Source organism: Enoplosus armatus, chromosome 1, assembly GCF_043641665.1.
Source record: "Enoplosus armatus isolate fEnoArm2 chromosome 1, fEnoArm2.hap1, whole genome shotgun sequence".
NCBI lineage: Eukaryota > Metazoa > Chordata > Actinopteri > Centrarchiformes > Enoplosidae > Enoplosus > Enoplosus armatus.
The window spans coordinates 8,624,773-8,646,600 of record NC_092180.1 but is presented as its reverse complement, the minus strand read 5'-3'; the positions used below and the strand labels follow the sequence as shown (position 1 = coordinate 8,646,600).

Below are 21,828 nucleotides of genomic sequence, written 5' to 3'. Positions count from 1 at the left end.
GTCCTGCCTTACTGCGAGCTCAGGGATGGAGGTCAAAGGTGGTTGGACACCTTCATATCCAGACCACACTTCCATCCACTCCTCCAGTGTTGCTCGCTCCTTCAGTAAACAAGCAGTTTTTACTCAAACAGCAACTTCATGGGCAGACAGGAGAGCCCATGTGATAATTAGAGGACGGATGCTTTGCCAGGAGGCCTGTAAGGACCCTCTCTCAGTCATGTCACTTGACCAGCTACACTGCGATTGCCTGAGAGGCACGAGAAGTTCATGAGGATGCTTTATGTCCGTGTCTGTTTGTCACAGTTCTCATCTGACGGGGTTGAAAAGCCAGCAATGTCACTGCTGGATGACTGCCCTGTCAGGAAGTCCTTCTGTGGTTTCTGAACGGACGGACATGTGGACGCTCGGCGTGCTACAGAAGCAGGAGAGTGAAGGCGAGGAGGCCCTTTGGCTGGCAGGGAGAGAGATGCCCCAGCACGAGAGAGGAGGGCTGCCCCGGACTGCAGAGTCCCAGGGCTGGACACTGCAGCGCCTACTCTGGAGGCGGTCGCAGGCTGTGCAGCTTCCTCTCATCAAGGCCTTTCCAGTACTTGAAGTTGTTGTCCAAGTGCTGCATGAGATTGGGGAGGTCTGCAAAAGCTGGAAAGACGACAAAAAGAGGTCAGGTTTGACTGTCTGTTTTTGATGACAGTGTGATGTGTTTTTTAAATCGACACCACTATTTTAATAATACATTTTTGTAAAATACCAATTAGTACCAATCCAACTTTTTCTTTGATTCCCAGTACTGATCTCTTTTCCCCAAATTTAAAATCTGTGTACCTCACAGTGTATAAATCATTGGATTCATTTCTATGTAAGGTAGCACGAGGCCAGGGATTGCTGTGCCTGCAACTCAGCTGGTGGCCCACCGTGACTTAATGAATGTAACTGATTACTGAATTTTATGACGTACACAAAGAAACTGTATCTAATGTGGCTTGGTCATGTCCCGGTCGATACTCGATCCGCTTGATAATCATTATCTGCACTGATAACGATCCGGTGTATCAAATCGGTACATCCGTAAGACTCATGTAGGTTTAAAAGATGATGATACTTCAGTTGCTGATTTGACATTCAAACATTCTGCATGCCACTTGTAATTGTCTTCTTTAGCCAGTAACAACTAATAGTATGCAGATTTATATAACAGTGTATGTATCTCTAGTGTTTGCGTCATGCTGTGCAGTCTTACCATCCCATGCATCAAACATGTCCGTAATGAAGTAGTCTATGAAGGAAATCTGGGACTTTGGGATGCTACACGTGTTTCTGTCAAACACAGGCATAACCACTGGTAGACCTTGTCTCTTCTCCTCGTCCGTCTGTACCAGAGACGACAGCACAAGTGATCATCACGCACAATAAATACATAAATTTAAAAAAAAACAAAAGACACAGTGCAGCTGCTGCCTTCTGGATCTATCTCCCCACACCATCAACATCATGTTTCTAATTACCTGTGCAAAATACTCCTCTGAGATGCGTCCAGCCCATTCTATACAGAGCTCCTGAGGCCTGCATGGATTGGAGATGTCTGCACACTTAATCAGCATCCGCTTGACTAGGATGCGATTCTCGGGGGATGTCAGAATGCTTTTGACAGATTCCTCATCACTGTTTCCCTAAAAAAACAGGAGCAGACCATTAGCATACAAATACCACTGACATTCTGCTTATTAGTGGCAATAGACAGCTCCACACAGACACAGCAGCTGAACAACTTGGTGTCTGTACATAAACCAAAGTGGCTAATAAAGGTTTTTGTTTTCTTTATGGAAAAGGAGAGACTGTGTATAGCGTGTGTGTTCATTATGAGCTCTTGCAACACTGGCATGTAAAAGAGTACAGCATGGTGTGTGCAGTCACATGATTTACAGCCTGTCGTATATTTTCAAGATTGAATTCACTGACAATTATGTTAAGCAGAAATACAAACAGTCTATTTTGCCAAGATGAGTGAGGTCTCTGTTTTATTTAGACCATCAAGTCTAAAGGTTAACTGAATGAAAATATAAGTGACACAAAGGCCAAAGAGCTTTTCTCTAATTATTTGTGAGGTTTCTTTTTATATCAACTAGACTTAAACCAAACCCAAATGTTTAGTCTGTTTAAACTGACACGTTCTGAAAGTGGCTGTATTCAGTATGATAACTGAGGGGAAAAAAATCAACATTGAATCATTTATTCACATCATTCCTGCCTTTAAAGGGCAAGACAACTTTTAAATGTCTGTGTTGAGCATTCCACACACAGACGAGAAAGATGGTACCAAGTTGTAAAATTCTCTCCCCACAAAGATATCTGTGCCCAGGCAACAACAGTCCACGAGTCCCCTGAACCGGTATCATCATCTCTCAAGCTCTTAAACTATTGTTGCTCGCATTCTGTTGGACTGAGTATGATTCTGCGACAGTGTGTGACAGAATGAGATTACAACAGTTGTGTTTATCTAGTGTCTGAACGCTCCTGTGTGTCCTTCCTGCTTTGAAACGCAACACTGACCTATTAAAAAAATAATGCTAAAATTAGTACTACTATTTCTACACAGGTATGAAATATAAAAACATTTAAAAGCGTGATTTCATTTTTTAATCTCACCCCGTTCTCCTCCAGAGCAGCCAGTGGCTTGTTGATGCTGTTGACAAATTTGTTGACATGTTCAAAGTGTTTGGTCATCTCAGTTGCGAGCACCATATCAATGATCGCCTGTCGTAGTGTCCGATATTCATTCCTAGAGAGAGAGAGAGAGAAAGATGGACAGAAATCAGACGGGTGGGAGGGGAGAGCAGAAAAAGAGAAAACAGAGAGAGTGAGATGACAGTGTGGTAAATAGCATGAAAACCCGTGTGAACGGTTTTCCCCTTCTGACTGCAGTGACAGTGGCGATGAATGGATGCTTTGTTCACCTTCCCCCTCTGAGGGTACCAGCGCATGTGAGCTATTCTGCTTTGGGACTCAAATCACATTACTACCCCGCCGCTGTCAACACACACACAGTATTGCTTTCATATGCAGACTTAGCTTATCCTCTATGATGCTTCAGGTGATGTCTGTATCACAAGCAATCTCTTATGAGAATTTCAATACAGAAAATATGGAATTTAAAATCTTACATGGTGATATATATACATATATATATATATATATATAGTTTATCTTTGCAAAAATAGTTAATAAAACTGGGTTCCTGGTTCCAAATTCAAAGCAAATTCACCTAATAAGGAATAAATTAAAGGAATAATAAATCCCCAAACTACTAATAATAATTATTATTAACCTTGTGTCAGTAAAAACGATTAAAAATTTCTTTTGGAGACACTGAGGTAAATATTGGTATTTTGAGCACACAATGTACTTATTTGATTGACAGTTGGATTAGACTACTTGAGGTCTTTGTAGAAATTTGGCGGGAATTTTAGGCTTTTTCAGAAATGTTGCTACGTACATCTACATGTACTTAACTTCAACAGTTAATAATAAACTAAATAAAAATGGGGGCTATGTTTTGTGTTTGTGTGTGTTCCTGTGGTCTTCAGTTGAGCTATGAACACCCAAAGCATGAACAGGTAATGACTTCCAGTTTTTGCGGTGACCTCTTCCTTGTGTAATGATTCTCCTACCTTTCAATGTTTTTGAAGATGTTGCACTTATCATCTCTTGTGGTGATCTGGAAGGCAAGTGCTGCATGGTGGCTCTCTAGCACAGCTGTGTCATTGTAGAGGATGGCCAGCTCGCTTCCTGCGTTGCACAGGAAGCTGTTGGTGCGGCCTGGGTGGTCCACATCGTGCACAGTAGCAGCAATCAGGGCAGCCACCTCATCAATCGGATCCAAACTTTGCTGTTGGGGCAAACAACATGAAATATATGGAGCTGGACAGATTGTTTGGCATTAAAGGAAAAGGTACCACCTTGGTCTGTTATCATGGGTGAAGTTAGGCAGTTCTGAATGATAAACTAGGTCATTACCTTCTACTACATTCACTGGACATGTCACATCCCATTATCAACACAACTGTGCAGTGCATCCAGTTTAGCCTGCGGGCTGAACCAAAAAGTACATTATGACAGTTGTGATTTATCATTAGGGTAATAATATTTAATTTTGACCTTAATTTAGCTGCATGTGCAAGGGACCTTAAGCTTTCCCAAACACATGCAAATGAGTGATAGTAAAATGTGTATATTTCTAATGTCACCCAATATACAGTATGTAAGCATTATATAGCTACAATGAAGTGTTAGATCATGCAAATACAGAGAATCCTTCATTCTGTTGAATGTGTGGAGAACATGGATTTCTAGAGAAGTCTAATTACTAGATTATTAATAGAACTAGTTAGTAATAAAATCAAGCATATTGAACAAACAGCTAACTATTTGTAATTTTAGGCATGTTTATGAGGTAATTTGTTGCTTGCTGGGTAGTTTTTCATCACGTGTCACAGGGCTATAAAAAGTTACATATAGAAAAGTAAGTAAAAAAAAAGTAACAGTGTGTGGATAATCAAAATAATACCTAATTTTTACATTAATTTGCAACATAACAGTCCTGCTAACCTGTCTGCAGAGTTCCAGGTATTCATTAACCTTGGGTGATGTAACTTCACAGTTCACTGGCTAAGCCAATGAAAGATCACTCCACTGAGATCAGAAATAGACAGTTTGGTAATCAGCTTAGCTAGTGCATGCCCTAAACCAGTTACTGAGCCACTGACACACTTGGGCAAAACCACGACTCTCTTGGATAATGTAGGCTCAGACGGGACACATGACACTCAAGACTGAGCAGAGAGCTGTGAGTGATAGTAAAAAATCACAATCTAACACATGCTAATATCTTGACTTTCAGCAACATATTGTTATGTTTTTATCCATACAGTTTCACATCTATGTATTTAGAAAGCATTCGTTTTTTATATGTAGCAACATTCAGAAAGCAAAACTTGTGGTATGTTTTTCCAAGTTTGGCATGTATCTATTTTAAATACTATGCCTTATTATCAATTATTACTATTTGTTTGTTTACCTTGACCCTCTCCTTGCAGAGAAAATATGCCGTTGCATGCAGGACATCAGCTGCATGAGAAGAGTTGTGGTAGGAGTTACTGGAGTGGTAGTTAGCTTCAATCACTTGTAGCCAGGAGCGCAGAGTGGCCTCAGGGCAGTTTAGGAACTCGCAGACCCCAAATCGGGAGAAGATCTTCAGGCCCAAGTAGGTCAAAGGCCTGCGGGAGGATTCAGCAAGGTTTAACAAAGACTCTCATCCCAAACTCTCCCTCCACACTAAAAGAAATTAGACGCAGTCCCTCCAGTAGCCCTTAACTGTGTTGTTGCCTCACCGTTTCACGGTTGCAGCCTCCAAGTTGACGATGTCAAAGTCCCAAGAGTCCTCGTTCTCCATGGTCTGGGCGATACGAGGGGGGATGTCATTTAACGACAGAGGAGTTATCAGGTGACTGGGGATGTGGTGGGGCTCTGTGAGCAAAAAGAAGAGACAAGAAATGAGGCATTCAGATAAAGAGGGGGAGGTCAGAAATGTGTTGTTCACTGCCTTTTGGAGGAGCCACAGAAGAAGAAATAACAACAGAGCATATAAACTTCATATCATCCCTCCTGTATGTTTTATGTAAACTTACGTTTCGTGGAAAAGATGTATTCATTTCCTGACAATCTGCGTAAACCATCCTGTGAACATGAAAGAAAGAAAGAGAGTAAAAAACTGACATAAATACAGTTCATAAATTCATAATTTATCCTTTTTGAACAGCCACATTAAGGAGTTCAGCTCAGTGTTAGGAGCACCAGCGTCACTTCTGTCAAAAAAAAACTGCAAGGCCCTTCAAAATAATTTGGACAGTGAAATTGTTTGGATGCTTTGGATTCAAATGTCTAACTGAGACATTTAATCTCACGTCAGATCAAAAATAAAAGTCCTCTGTGCTAAATAAAGCTGCTAGGAGCACCAAGACAGACACAGACATCAGATTGGACTTTAGAGTACAGAAAGCTGGGTGAGACCAGTAATGTTACTGTGACTTGCACATGGAGCCAGCCATCACAGCTGTTTCATCGACCCACAAAACAAGACGAATGATTAAGCCACAAGTCAGGGGGAATTTCCATCAGAGAAGTAGATAAGAAAATAGAATTACTTTTTGAACACCTCAGAGCACCAGGAGTATCTGGACAGATTAAGGTTACGTCCAACTAAATTGTCATTTTAGTTACTTTTTAAAATTTCTAACCATGAATTTGAATAATAATAATTTGAACCATGACTAGAATAATTCAAAACAATTCATAAATCAAATAATTTTCCCAGCAGAGAGACCCCCATCTGTGTTTATCATACACCAATGTGATTTCAAAACAGAAAAAAAAGAGCTGGATTTTTGATCCATCTGAATGCCTTGTTGCTGCATTTTGACAAAGTTGCAGAAGGAAATTCATTTTGACTGAGGCAAGAGCGAATTACAACAGTATAATAAATAAGACATGGATTTTCCTGATTTTTCATATTAACACTTCTATGAATGTTCTTTCATCTGTGCTATGACACAATATTTTGGAGGCTATGTTACGTTGACACCTCACATCGTTTCCCCACTAGCATACAGGGGGAGTGGAGCGATGAGGCGGCCAAGCTGAGCTTACTAATGAAACCAATATGCAGTTTAGAAAATGATTACCATATGTATGAAGTGTAATAGTTGTGTCACAAATAACACCATGATAATTTATGTACACATGTCATATAATCTACAGTAAATTATTCCATTATGACATTTGTCTTCCTCTGGGCAGTGCTGCATGCTGTGATAGTAAATGGGGCTCATCAGTGGGGTAACACTTCATCACCCAAATAATCAAACACTGCTTCTCAGTGATTAGAAGTATAATGATCCGGCTCCTACAGGACTGTGATTTGTATCAGCTGTGAATGATAGACTACGTGTTAAGAATTGGGAAAGTAAAGGTTGATCAAACTATTTTTAGCCACACTAGCGGAGTGGCGAGTACCGACAGTCGGTTAAATCAATCAACTTTCAACACTAAAATATTTTAACAACTATTGCTCACAGTAGCTGTTCCTCACAGGACGAATTATAATAACTTTGTTGACATCTTAATTCCTCTGGAGCCATTATTAGGTCAAAAATGTGTCCAATACTTTGGACAAACATTCCCATCAGCCTCAGCCGTACTTTGTGTTCAGTGCTAATTAGCGCATGTTAGCATGCTAACAGGCTAAACTAAGATGGTGAACATGGTGAACTACTGTATATACCTGCTAAACAACAGCATGTCAGCATTGCCACTATGACAGCCTCCCAGAGCCGCTAGCATGACTGTAGACTCTTAGTCTTGTTTTATGTTAGTAACAGCCATTGCGAAACTACTGAAAAAATAAATATTCTTTAAATGTGTCTCTCAAAACATAACTGTGACAGAAGCTACAATTAAAATCATTCTGACCTAAAAATGTATTGTTATATGGTATAAAACTATGTCCTCAGGCCATTGTATGTCATAAAAATGTTAAAAGATAAAAAAAAAAATAAAAATAAAATAAAACACTGTGAGCATTAAGGCTTCCTCTTCTCTCAAACAACATTTTTGCCACTTGTCAGCTATGCAAATGACAGGCTAATATCACCCAGTCATTCTGGTGTAAGATATATATATATGTATATATATATTGGGCGTTAGTGAGTACATGGGTGTGTGTTGCAGAGTGAAATGTTTACTTCACAAGTGAAAAAGGAAGAGGAGACTGGCTCATCTTTGACCCGAGCATTGTCTCATGGTGGCGCTGCCTCTGTACACACTGGTTATTTTAAGACTTTCTCCCCAGAAAGATGACAGCTCTTCTCTTAATCACTGAGTCTTCTGAGTTCAGACCGAGCACGACTCAACACAACAAACCGGAAATGCAAAGCTGAGATAATACATATGCCATCAGGCACCACATAAACCAATACGATTGTACATAAATAGTCATCTAAACCTGAACTCACACTTCACGGTTTTCTGGTTTCATCAGCCTTTATCACTTATGCAGAACAAATCTTTCTGGGGACAGACATGTGTGTAACTATTCTCTGCCTCTGCGTGTCCAGTGTGTACATGTATAAGTAAAGCCATGCTTATTCATCTGATCCAAAGAACAGGATGTTTCCAGGCCTGTGGAGTCGAGAGGAAGAGGTTCATGTGAGTGTGACTGTGTGCAGAGTCTGTGCAGAGAGAGAGAGGGGGAGGCAAAGGGGGGGGAGAAAGAGAGGGTGGGGTGGGTTTTCCTCTCCAGCCTACAGGAGCACAAAGGACAATCTAACACTTCCTCTGGGGTTGTTGCCAAGACTGCCAACTTGGCACTCTTTCTACTTCTGTACTTCACCATTGCTGTCTGTTAATCTCTCTCTCTCTCTCTGTCTGTCTCTCTCTCTTCTTCCCACAAATATGAACAGAAATCCTCACAAAAACAAAAGTCCCCACACACAAACACACACACTGTGACTCTCTGTTTCTTTCTTTTAACACATTATCACGTTATTTCATAGTGAACGCTTCATTAACATTCATGTAGACATGCGTGTTATCACTGTGGCATTCTGCACAACGCTCTCACGTGTGTTATCATATGGGAGTCAATCCATTCGTAGCGGAAGGAAGCTGTTTGGGTGTTTCAGACTTCTCGAAGGACCCTCGTGCTCTAAAAGACATGCTGCTTACCGTCATCAGCCCCCCTACGAGGTCATTCGTATGGGGGTCTTCATCCTTGGTGCCCAACTGTGGGGAGTAGAGCTCAGTGGTCCTCAGGATCTCCAGTACCCGATCCAAGGCCTCTGCCACGGGCATTGGACTGCTTTCCTGCGCTGCATTGATGATGTTGATTACCTGGATGACAAAATAAGTAAGGTAATAATAATATTAATAATATTAATAATATTTATGTATAAAGCACATTTCAAAAACCAACTAAAGTTTCTGATAACTAATAAAAGAAATAAAGACAATTCAGGTAAAATCAAGTAAAATCTAAAGTTATCCAATAAAAGTGTGTTTCAAATAGCCCCACTTTATCCAGGCAGGTCATTCCAAAGCCTCTGGGCCCTGACTGAAAAGGTATCTGTCCCCTGTAGTTTTAGGCGTACACACTTATAAGAGACTAAAAAGATCACAAATATACTAAGGGCCACACCATGAAGCGCCCTAAAATTAACCAGTGAGATGTTAAAATCAATCCTGAAACATATCGTGAGCCTGTGTAAAGAGGTTCAAACAGGTGTGATGTGGTGATCTTAATTCTGCTCATTCACTTTCTTGCTAAGGGTTAATGAGAAGATCAATTGTACCACTCACATCTGTCTGTTAAATATAAAGCTACAGTGGAGAGACGGTTAGTTTAACTGATCATAAAAAAATGGAAACAAGGGGAGACCGCTGGCCTCGAAAGTAAAAAAAAGTAATCCACCTAAAACTCACAAATTTACAAAAAGGGAACTGAAAAAATGACAATTTGTGGTTTGTCACTGTGAGGTTGCACGTCAACCACCAGGGACTCCCGAAAGTTACTGCTCCCAGCCAAGAAATAGTCTGTGACACATAACCCCATGTAAAACCACAAATTGTAGTTTTTATATTTTCATTTTTCACAGATTAAACTATCAAGATATACAGATGTACAAGAGCTTTAGGGGTGCTGGTAGGTTTTTTAGCCTTTGGACAGAACCAGGCTAGTTGTTTCCCCCTGGTTCCAGTCTTTGTGCTAAGCTAAGCTAACCGACTGCTGGCTCCAGCTTCATATTGAAAGGACAGATATGAGAGAGAGATAACAGTATATGCCAAAATATCAAACTATTCCTTCAAATAAAAGTTGCACTAATCTAGGCAACGGAAAACGTACAGAGCGATTGAACTTGGAGGCTCTGGAAGTTCAAACAATGGGCACCTATGGCGAGGTCAGCAAGCATGTGCAAGAACACAAGTTCTCGCTAACTCAAATACACACACAGTACCAGCAGTACTATCACTGCTTTATTCTGGAGAGGATGATGCCTACAGGGACTGACTACACAGTCAAATGATACAGCAGTGGAACTGCAGTGTGTCATATGACCCATCCCTGGGGACTTTCTCTGTTTCCGACTATCCAGGCTGCAGACTACATAAACCACTGAAACAGCAGGTCATTCTGGTCCAACATGCTTTCCTATCTTGTGCATGAAATGTGGCATTTTATCAGCCTATCTCCTCTTGACATGGTATGTGCGGCCTCTAGCCTCAGTGTAAGTAGCTGTACAAGAAGTGCTCATGGCAGTTGTGGCAGTTTCATAACTCAAGAGTTCAGTCATGAGATGCAAAACATCAGTACAAAGTGCTAATCATATGATGGATGCTGGGAGGGGATGATGAACCCACCTTGGTGATGGGAGCCTCTATAGTCATGGAGTGGATTCGGGCCATTGAGGAGTGCCTTCGCTGTGAGCTCCCTGGCAGGATGAGAAAAAACCCAACAACCCAACATCCCCGTATTACAATTCAACAAACAAAAGGTGCAGTTTTACAAGCACAACACAAAACGAGTGTGTTTGCGTGTGTCCAATCAACACTTGATGCAAACAGACAACTGGGGAGGTTTCATAAGCTGACAGAGAGCCCAGAGTTTCCATCATCTATCTCCCTTCACTCTCACCATCGCTCCCCCGAGACGTCGTGGATCTTACGTCCAGAGAGCCTTTCCTCCGGTCTTTGTGCTTACTGGATTGGATGTCTGGGGAGAAGAAAAGACCTTACATTAACACGCGCACACACAAACACAGTTCAGCTGTAGTGACAAGGCTGACTTTGGCCCCCATCATAATATCCATGAGATGAGATGCCTTAATCAGTCCAACCTGGTCTGTTTGGGATCACTATAACTACTTATTGATTTCTGCTGTTTCTCACAAGTTTTATATTTTGAGGTTTTAATCCAGAAAGATTGTAATAATTGGTCAAAGTCAGGAACAAAATGTGCAAAAGTGAGACTAAAGACTTACCCAACAAAGTGAAATATAATAATTTTGTGTTATCAAACATTCATGGCATTCAGCCTCAAGCCCATTAGTTCTATTGAGGATGTACCAACTGGGGCACTGTACTTTAAAGTTATCATAAAGGTAATTTTCTTGACTTAATCAACTTGTCCTCAACAAGTCCTGTGTGCGATTTGATTTAAAGGGACTTTTACTGTAATCAGGGTTGTTTTGTGGGGATGCAGTATAAAGTGATAGAAAGCCACAGAATTGGGCAGGAAACTTTTCTTTGTTTCTGAGTGGGCAGACAGTTCTGTCATGGTCATACTGTATATTTCAGTTAGAAAAATGACAGAAACCTGGACATTTCAGTTGTTCGAATTTTCTAAATGTGCTTTAAATGTAATGAAAGACGCCAACAATACACAAACAAAATGTTTAAGTAGATTAAGAAACAAAAGAAATGAAAAACACATTGAAAGGCCAGAGAGAAGAAAAACAAAGATTTTAATACATTTTTCAAAATGGCAAATGACTGCTGACTAAACAATTTTGGTTGGGTTGTTGCATGACATTGGAAGCATAGTTGACCTTTAGAGCCCCTAATCAGAAGACCTAGGGGATGGAGGGGTGTTGTATAAGAGTTACTGTGAAATATACTGTGCTGTAAGACCATACAAAGCTTCATAAACAAACAGCAAGATTTCAGAGTCACTTATTTTCAGTGAGCTGGTGAAAGGACGCCAACACAGGAGAGATATGATCCCTGTTTTGTTTGCCTGTCAGGAGCCTAGCTGCTGCATTTTGAAATCACTTGCAGCTGTGAATTGGCTTTACGGTTGATACCACAATACAGCAAGGAACAATAGTCCAGTTTAGAGGAAATAAAAGCGTGGATAACTTTTTCAAGGTAAACAAAATACAGAATTCATTTCTTTTGAGATATTTCTCAGCTAGATAAAGCAGGATTGGGCACTCTGTTAGTCGTCTGTTTAAAATGTGGGTCATGATTAAAGTAAACAATGACTTTCTGGCATGGTGCAATACATTTGCTGACATATTTCCAAAGTTTTAGAGATTACAAAGCTCAAGTTCCCAAATGTGACTATCTCCAATTTATTGTTATTAACTTCTAACAAATATTTGGTGTTTGCAAACAATCAGTTAAAATTAGCCCTGTGTGTCGTCTGTGTAACACTGGAACTGAATGTTGTGCTTCCTAATGACAAAGACAATGGACCTTGTAACAGATCACAAGTGACATAACTTCCATCACTAATGCTGCCCAGCAGAGAGAACCTGAACTGCTCAAATCTGCAAGACTTTACAGTCGAATTAAGTAGAGTTAAGACCGAGTCTTGCACCTACAGTGGGCATTTTTATGGAGCAGAGAGAATTTCAGGATGGATCTTACCTGTCTGAGACTCTGCCTGCACACGTTCACTGGTTTTATCACTCTGCATGGACGGAGAAGAAAGCCACATTGGTACATGCATGCCAGAAATCTCCTTTCATTCATTATTAAGCAGAAAAAACTGGAAACACATCTCACCTTATTATTATCGTTTAAAGGCCAGCTGATAGACACATAGTGTCTGATTTTTCTGTGAATGACAAAAGCCAGTTAGTACAGCAGGAAAAATAAAGGGATACAATCATTATTGATCCATATATTATAGTATAATTATTTAGTTACTGGAAAGGTAATTTACATTTAGCAAGACTGAATGAACCAGGCCTCAACATACTGTCACTCACCCTCCCTGTCCAATTACAGGTGTGATCTTCACATTTTGCTGAATGCTGTCTCCATTCTTCTTTTTGGCATAATAAATCCCCTGCCACTCCTGGAACATAAGCCAGAGCCGAGAGAGAGGAAATTAAACTTACAGACACATAAACCCTAACCCATGTACAGACATAGGAACATATTTAGGAAACGTTCATCATAAAAACGATTTTAAAATGTCCTAAAAGTGGGTGTGGACTGGGCGTAGCATGGTGGTGTTTGTGGTGCAGGCTAGGTGGTGAGCTGTTCTGGGTCAGAGTATTTCAAAGAGCAGCAAGTGGCTTTAATGGGTAGGGGGAGCGCTCCTGGAGTCCAGTGGGCTTGTTTCATGCCCCCCCCCACCTACAGACTGCTGTGGCAGCTTAAAAAGACCCTTCCTGCTGTTAGCCCGTCTGGGACTGACCTTTGCTCTCTGTGTAGTAAGATTACAGCATGGCCATCAACCGCTGTTCTCATGCACATGAAACAGGGCTGCTGGATGGCCAGTGGTGCAGACTTACAGCACACATGGATGCATGTGCACGCATGCATGCACAAACACAAAGGCAGGAGCAGATATCTACAGCACTTACAAGACTGATCTGATTGTGATGCCATCTACAATGACAACTATATTACATGTTAACACTATACATGTAAGAGTATCAACGATCACAAGATGGTGATCATTTATTTCTTGATGAGATTCCTGATTAAGTAAACCACACTGACAATTGGCCTGAAATGTACAGTGTAAATGATGAGATTAATGAATGCACATTACCTTTCCTTTCCGTATGCAGGAATTTATTGTTTCAAGGAGATCAGGCTTATTCTTCTCACTTTTAGGCACTTCTATTATTTCCTTCCCTATTAGCTCGCCTCGTTGGTAGCCCATAATGGACTCATAGGCAGGGTTCACGTACTGTGAAGGAGAGGCAACAAGAGCGTTTGATCAGGGATGGTGATCGACTGTTCAGAAAAATCCACAATGAGTTCAGACACAGTTAAGACGATGACCTCTAACGACATATGAACCTTGCCAAACAAAACAATGCGTTTTCAGAGAAGCGGACACATTTGTTGCTCATTTCATGGAGCTCAAAAACATATATTTTATGTGAAGACATAACGTGATAACGCAGGCTACAGTCCTTTGACTTTAACAAAAGGAGCCATTCAGAGGGACAGAGACCGCAACTATCACTTCTGAGATCTGGGATCATAAGACATGAACTAAAACAGGAGAGAAGGAGAGAGAAAGAAGGAGGAGGAGGACGGAGAAAGAGATGAACAGTTGATCACAATAAAGCAACAAGAAGTATTAAAGTTGATTAGAAACCCACCTGAATTACTTGATCTTCAGAAGTGATCTCTACGGCCTCTTGGCTTTGTTCTAGAGCTGTGAAAATAGCATTTCCAGCCCTTGTGCAGGTAGAGAGACAACAGAATCATTGTTAAGATATGCGACAAGCATCTATTTATATACATTATATATTAGTGTGAGTTAAAACGTATTGAAGTTGAATTAAAAAGTGAATAATCTTCCTGATGATTGCTCTCAGTGCAACAGCTTTAAATAAGGGTACTATGAAACTAATCTAAAATGTACACTGCATTGTACACGACTCACCTCAGTTTGAACTGCGCCCGCACCTCTCCATGCTCCAACTGTAGCAGCTCATTATAGCAGGCCATCATATTGGCATTCTCCACATATCTCTGAGGAGGAACAAGCAACATGGATCTATCAAAGACAACTAAAATCCCATTTTCACATCAATGCATCCATTATAGGATATGCTATAATTCTGCTAATGCCATGAGTAACAACGATTCAGGTAGAGGGAACTCTGTGCACATGTCTCCTGAGCAAACAAGAAGGATTTACAATCTGTACTCCTGCCTTACAGTGAGTGTTGACAGTAGGGATATAAAATACAAAAGAATAATACAAATACAGGCAGCAGAAGACACATACACAAATTCACACACAATGTCGCTCACCCTATTAAAGCCGGCATTGATCAGGGGCATCACAGAGGCTTCCTCTCTGTCTGGCCTTCAAAAAGAGAGCACATGTTAACACCCAAACATCACTATAACACATGCTTGTTTAGAGAACATATGACAGGCTGCAGGCCTACAGACCTCAGCTGAGTCAGGCATTTTAATTCTGACAATACTCCGTTAGCTACTTAAAAAGACAGTAAGGAAAAGGACAAGAAAGGGCAGAAAAAGAGAAGGGGGGGGGGTCAGAGAGTTGTACGTACCTTTTCACAACAGCGACTATCACAGTGTTTTCTGAAGAGTTGACCGCTCTAATTGACCTGAATGTAAACAGAGGGAGCCTTTTAGCCAGTGAGTAGGCCGGTGGAAAAGCCCATGGCATCAAATCAATGTATTTTTCAGTTTTTCACGCTCCGATTCTCCCAGGCAGGCAGAGCCCAGTGGTGGAGCTCTGTGAGCAGGCCTAGGCCTCTGAAAGAATGCAGTGTACAGGGCCACTCATCCGCCTGTGGTTTTCCCCAGCCAGTGGTCATAAAGGCCCTTTAGTTCCCCATCGGAGCCTGTGCGTGTACACTGAACATATGGATTGGCCAAAATGAATAGGGTTAACATACACGCTGGGCAGGGCAAATGAATGTTTGTAAATGTGTTTTTGGTTTGGGCAGAGGCTAAAGATAGAGGGTGGTATGGGCAGGCACCGCTCACTTCTCATTGACATGACTCCACTAGGTAGCATGCAATGGAAGCTAGTGAGCCCAAAGTGAGCTGGCCATTTACCCCCGCACACATTAGTCACAGCCCCACGTGCTACCAAATGTACTGTAACACATGAAATGGTGTGCTATAATTGGTCCTATCAAGATCATCTGGTCTGGATTATGTCATTGGGCTTAGATGACAGTCACTAACAGAATTCAAAGTCAGTGTCCACCACATCAGTGATTCCCAACCAGGGGCACTTCTGCAGTTGCCAAGGGGTGCGAAGAAAGAAGTGGAGTAGCTCAACTAATTTGAGAAAATAGTAATTACAATTTGATTTAAAAAAAAAAGTCGAGTTAGCTAAAAGGAATGGAAAAATGGCTGAAATAGCTAAAAGTAGTGTATAAATGGTGAAGAGTTAAAAGTAATGGATACATGTTTGAAATCATTAGATAAATAGTTAGCTAAAAGTAAAGGATAAATGGTGATGAGGTAAAAGGTTGAAAATGTTCAGCTTTGACTACTACAGTGGTAGTACGAATGCAAACAGACCCAACAGCTACTGACACTGACAGTTCAATTGTTTGAAAACATAATTTTAACGACATACACTTGTATATAATTAATAGTCTAAGCATCCAGCTTAAAATCAGTTCAAATGTACACAATGGGGACATGACGGGTGTTGGTAAAGGGGTTCTTGAGTTCATCTGACAGGGCTGTGGGGAACACCAGACAAAAAATAGTTGGGAACCACCAAACTACGTCATTCTAGAAATACAACATGAGTAGAAGTACATTGATGATGAGAGAACTGTCCTACCGGCATAGTGCTTCAGCGTCAAAGTGTCTGGAATGTCTGTGGTCAATGATGACGAGGTCATGATGCTTCTCCAAGAAGCACTCAAGAGCCGACTCGGGTGTTCGTGCCATGCTGCACCTGAAGTTGGCCTTCTCGCATGCCCAGCAGAAGCCATTACTCTGACTGTCCTCTTTGGCAAAAACTAAAAGTACCTGCAAAAAGAGAGATGACAAAGGACATATATCCAACTGAGTCATTTGTATTCTTAAAGTAACCTCTTGCAATGTCATACTACGACTACTACTACTACTACTATTACTACTACTACTACTACTACTAAAATATATTACTCATCTAAACGTAATTGTTAAAGATGGCTTTGCAAAGAGCTAGAGATACATAGGGAGTGTAAATGTCTAAATGAAGAGTGGATAAAAACACTGGAGAAAAAAGACAGACAAACATCAGAAAAATCTCACATGTAAACAGGTGTATACAAACAGGTATTAAGAAGTGCGTTAAAAGATACAGTGAAGCAGTCCATAGTGGACTTAACTTTGGAAAAGTCAGCAAAGACTGAGGGTCTCAGGATGATTTGAAAACAGTGGCTTGAAAACAGAGCAACTAACGATTATTTTCATTTTTGTCCATTTATCTGTTGATTATACATGTATTCATAATTCAACGATTAATCGTTTAGTTTATAAAATGTAACAAAAATAAACAAAAAACAGCCATCACCATCTCTTAGAGCACAAAGTGACATCTTATAATTGCTTGTTTAGCTTGACCAACAATCAATATTTCAAACATAAGAAACGGAACCAACTTATGGATAAATGACATGAACAATAACTTGATTATCAAAAATGTCGTCAATTAACTAATCAATTAATTGACACATTGTTTCAAGAATCATATACTATTGGTAATGTAAAGAATACATAATTTTGGCAAAACAATGTGTGCAGTGTTTCAGTAGTAGTATCTAACTTGTACCTGATGGAGAAATGCCAAATTTATGGACATGTGGTCTTTTTGTTAGGTTTGTACTGAAGCTAGAGTATTTAAAACGAGCTGTAGATATTATTTATTGGAAAACATAAGAGAGCTACACGTCTAATTGATAAGTAGCTGTGATCTGATTAGGAAAACTGGCATAACTAATCATAATTGATCTACCTCCACTGTGCGCTATGGAATTGGTTCATCAAGCGAGAGCTTCAGTAAAATGTGGTTTTGATGCGTCAGTGTATCAACTGCTCTGAGTTGTCAAGTCATCATTGGTGCACTCACGCTCATTTGCGCCTGTCGTCCTAATCAGCCTGCAGTGCAGGCTTGACTGTGACCTCAGGCCCTCCATTGGACAGGCTCTGATTGATCAGGCTCAGCTCGTACTCGGGTGCGTCAGAGATTTTATTGTCCGCTGCCATGATCTATGACACAATTAGTCGAGGTGGCCATGACTGGCTGCGGCCCCTCCCACTGGTCTGCCAAGGCTGTGGCAGAAAGTGCTGCTGCTACCGTCAAACCAGCCATTGAGAGCACGCTCCCTCTCTGCCAGCATACTTTCATATAACCCCTTACTTGCGTAAATACTGGACCAGAGATTTAGGCCCGCCTCCAAGAGCAGTGCTGCACTAAGAGTAGATTCATGAGTCACACTCTCAAACAGACGTCATCTCAAACTGTTGGCAGGGAGCAGAATGAACGTAAAGAAGGGAAAGTTTGTTCTGTAGTTTTAAGTTTGCATCACACCTGTAAAATTGTGTTAGGGCACAAAGACCTGACTTTGTTGAGAAAACTGGAGTCACTGTCCTCCACACAATGAAGGGATAGAGAATTGGTTGTTTTGACAGTTGTCCTTTTGATTCATTCTGACGGTGTGGCTTTATTTAAGGCCTGAAGCACAGAGCCTTTACGCCGAAGAGGGGTGTTGCTAATGCAAACCATATTCCACATATGAACAGTTTCCCTACAAGCGGCAATAAGTGTCCAGGTCATAAATACATCACCACTGAGTCCTGCAGCTATGTTTGGTACGCACAGGGAATTAGATCAGAATTCCACATTGGGATGTTGGTAGAAAAGTCAACATTCCCGCAGAGGTGGAGGAACGGCGTAATATAGGCTGAGATAAGGTCTTTTCAGATGCCTGTGCTCAGACTAGACAGATACGCCTCGCTCAGTAACAACACCCAGTCGCAACAGACAAAAAAAGTCTCAAAGTAGATTAAAGCAAAACTGTTTTTTCTTTTAAAGTGAGGATACAATGTTTATGCTCCCAAGAAACAGAGGGAAAAGGCAGAGAAAGTAGCAGAGAGAGACAAAGACAGCAAGAGCAGGAAAAAAAAAAACTAGTTCGAAAGGGGTAGTGAGCATTTTGGCAGGGTCTGATCGCTCTGTCTAGAAAACATCATTGTTGAAAACAGAGAGGGCCCAGCCAGATCCTGTGAGCCGCGAGAAAAGAGGAGGAGTAGGGAGAAGGAGGGCATGACAGGATCAGCTGTGAGTGACAAAAACAGGAAGGGGATATCTCTCTACCTCGTTTTCCTACTGTGGTCACACTGGAGCGCATCAGACAATAAAGCCGAGTCTGTGCATACAAGGCGTTAAAATACATCACGTCTACTGTACTGCCTTTCTTTGGCTTGCACTGACTGCATATCATCAGTTTAGCAGTTGTTGCGGTTTTATTTGAATAAAGATCTGTATTTGACTTGAAGGAGCCGTGCACCAGGGCAATTATTTTCATGTTTTGTCTTTGAAATTTAAAATTCCCAGAGCCCAAGGTGACGTCTGCAAAGGTCTTGTTTTGTCTCACCAGCAGACCAAAACCGTAAGTGTTCAGTTAACCATAATACCTCTCAAAGAAAAGCAGCAAAACCTCACATTTGGGCAGCTGGAACCAGCGAATGTTTGGCATATTTGCTTGAGAAATGAATAAAACGATGAATCGATTATCAAAATAGCTGATGGATAATTTTCAGCTCTGCAATGCACCCTTGAAACCAACTTTTGTACAGTCTCTAAATACATTTAAAATTCCTAAAAAGCTGACTCCAAGTTTTCACACAACAGCAGCAGCACATGTCAAAGGAACAAGCACAGTAGCAAACTGTATAATGAACCATTGAACGTCAGAGAATGTCCTATTTGCAGTGACGAAACTGGTCCATGGATCCTCTGTGCAGCTCTTCCATAACGTGCATTGTTCATTATGGTATGTTCTTGGTCATAAATGTTTGGCCTTGTTGCCTTGACAACACAAGGCTGCGTCGCACACAATACGTCCATTAACAGTTGTTTTTTTTCTTCTTCTTCTTCTTTGAATGTTTGCATGGGGACTTTTTTTCTTTAATCTCTTAGCGAGGTGTGGTATCTTTGAGAAATTCAAGATTAGTTCTGACTGCAAACAAAAGTAGGTGACGTTTTGAAATACTAACCCTCGAAAAATGCTACCAAATATTGACAGTCACACCAAGTTTAGCTCAATGGCTCAGCTAAAAGCCCCTTAAATGATATGGACGTGAACATTTCACTGGAGCACTTCTGTTGTTCCACGGAAAGCCTTCAAGCACATAATGCATTCAAGCACATAAGCATCAATCATTCAGATGTTTGGCATTGTTTTACGATACCTGAAGTGGGTCTTTAAATAACTTCATTGGTCCAAATTGCACCTCTGTTAATGTGGTCTGAAAGATAACAAGAAGAATACAGGGATTAGAAAACAGTCATGTCATAAATGTGATATTTTCTCAGTTATTTCATATTGTTAACATTGTTCTGAACAGATCCCACAGCTGTATGTGTAAAGGTACTATTATTAATAATTAATAATAATAATAATAGCAAAATCAACCAAGTTTTCTATGTCTTTTCTTCTGCCTTTATCAAAACCCAATAAAGTATTAAAGAGGTAATTCTGCTCTTTGTCACCAACTGATGGTGACAAAATACAGAAATGACCATCAAGCATTGTTAACTCACCAAATAAGAAAACATCTCATGTGTTTCATATGTTACATAGGTTACTCATGAACAAATATCTCGATTCACAGACAGAAATGTAAAGTATGTTAGTTAACATAGACCCCGGAGACCCCTTTCATGAACAAACTGTAATGAAACTCAAGTAACACACTTCTTTGGGATTCTGGAGGGGTAGTGCTGCGTAAAAAGTACAGTCAACACCAATCACAGACATAGAACATATAACAATCCATTGTATTTAACCATGTTTTAAAGCTGGGCCTTACTTTATTAGAGTACTTCCATTTTCTGCTACTTTATACTACAACTCCACTGCGTTTCATAGGGAAATATTATAACTACATTTATTTCACAGCTTAAGTTACTAGTTACTTTACATACAAAACATTTGGTCATCTTATAAACTTTTGTTATAGATTAAACTACCTAAAATAAAATAGTTGAAATTAGCTCCACCTCAGTTTCTTACACATTGTTGCATCAGAAACAAAATTCAATAACATGATATAGTTTAACACTTAAAAGGACCATTTCTCTGCATCACAAGTACTTTTACTTTTATACTTTAAGTACATTTAGCTAATGACAACAGTGTTTCAACAGTAAAATGCTGCTTACACATGACTGCATCGGTAATAATAATCTGTTAATATAATGTATATATAACACCATGAAATGGGCCATTCTACAGTACTTTTGCTTTTGATACTTTCAGTAAATATTTTCTCTTCGGTGAAGATTCTGAATGCAGGACTTTTATTTGAGCATTTTGTTATATCATTACTTTCACTTAAATAAAGGATCTGTATACTTCTTCCACCACTGACTGAATCACCAAAAACAAATGCTTTGTAATTAAATCTCCAGATGTCTAATTTGACTACACAGTAGAGTTGTGAAAACAAAAATAAAAAAGTTTTTTAAAAAAAAGACACAAACAGCTTTTCAACTCATTACACTTTCCCTACATGAGCGTACTCTTTTCTGTCTGCAAATAATTTAGCTTCCTTCCTGCTAAATGGAACCCAGCTCAGGGGTTAGTAACCATAGCAACCAAGCCCCTTGCGGACCGCCATCCCTCTAGAATTCCTCTTCTCCGTAAACAATCTACACATGTGAGGAGGAATACAGAGAGGAATTTTAGAGCATGCCGGGCAGCAGTAAATCACTTCTTGCTAAATTGTAAGCCTTTTGAAAGCTCCATGAAACAACAAAGGGGGGGTGGGGGGAGAAAAAAAAAAGCTGATTAGCCCTCGGTTGTAGCCAAATTGACGTCATCATGACACTAGGCCGTTTGTTGCAGTTGTCCACAAACAAGGAGTATGGCATCAGGATGGCTACAAGCTGATGCTCTGTGATCATCTGATCTTTCATAGACACGAGGACCTGGTCGCATGATGGGCTCATGTGCACTGGAGAGACAGTATGTATGTGTTGGTGTGCGTTTCTGTGGCTATATAATAGGGACTAACATATGGAAATGCCACAAACTC

The 21,828-nt window shown here is 40.5% G+C and overlaps 1 protein-coding gene across 2 annotated transcripts; it reads right to left on the bottom strand.

Moving 5' to 3' along the window:
• Positions 1-532: 532 nt before the first annotated feature.
• On the bottom strand, positions 533-20,019 carry pde8a (phosphodiesterase 8A). Of its 2 annotated transcripts, XM_070920553.1 has the most exons (21): positions 19,981-20,019; positions 16,361-16,551; positions 15,102-15,158; positions 14,836-14,890; positions 14,462-14,550; positions 14,175-14,253; positions 13,613-13,753; positions 12,819-12,907; positions 12,613-12,664; positions 12,475-12,517; positions 10,739-10,816; positions 10,465-10,535; positions 8,776-8,940; positions 5,682-5,730; positions 5,385-5,520; positions 5,072-5,270; positions 3,666-3,883; positions 2,611-2,776; positions 1,503-1,652; positions 1,238-1,367; positions 533-639 (listed from the first exon to the last, which is right to left on the bottom strand). In XM_070920553.1, exons 1-21 carry the CDS (start codon positions 20,005-20,007, stop codon positions 533-535), a joined length of 2,292 nt encoding a protein of 763 aa, XP_070776654.1. In that variant the 5' UTR covers positions 20,008-20,019. The 2 variants fall into 2 exon arrangements, with proteins under 2 accessions (XP_070776654.1, XP_070776731.1); XM_070920630.1 differs by lacking the exon at positions 13,613-13,753.
• Positions 20,020-21,828: the final 1,809 nt, after the last annotated feature.

What these genes read in the sequence shown, in the direction of transcription:
- pde8a (XM_070920553.1), bottom strand. Translation starts at nt 20,007, where the DNA reads ATGAAGTTATTTAAAGACCCACTTCAG. An exon ending in CCTGCATACGGAAAGGAAAG is followed by an intron (nt 12,908 to 13,612) that starts GTAATGTGCATT and finishes CTTATGTTCCAG; the next exon opens with GAGTGGCAGGGGATTTATTA. An exon ending in CATGTTTGATGCATGGGATG is followed by an intron (nt 640 to 1,237) that starts GTAAGACTGCAC and finishes TCGTCTTTCCAG; the next exon opens with CTTTTGCAGACCTCCCCAAT.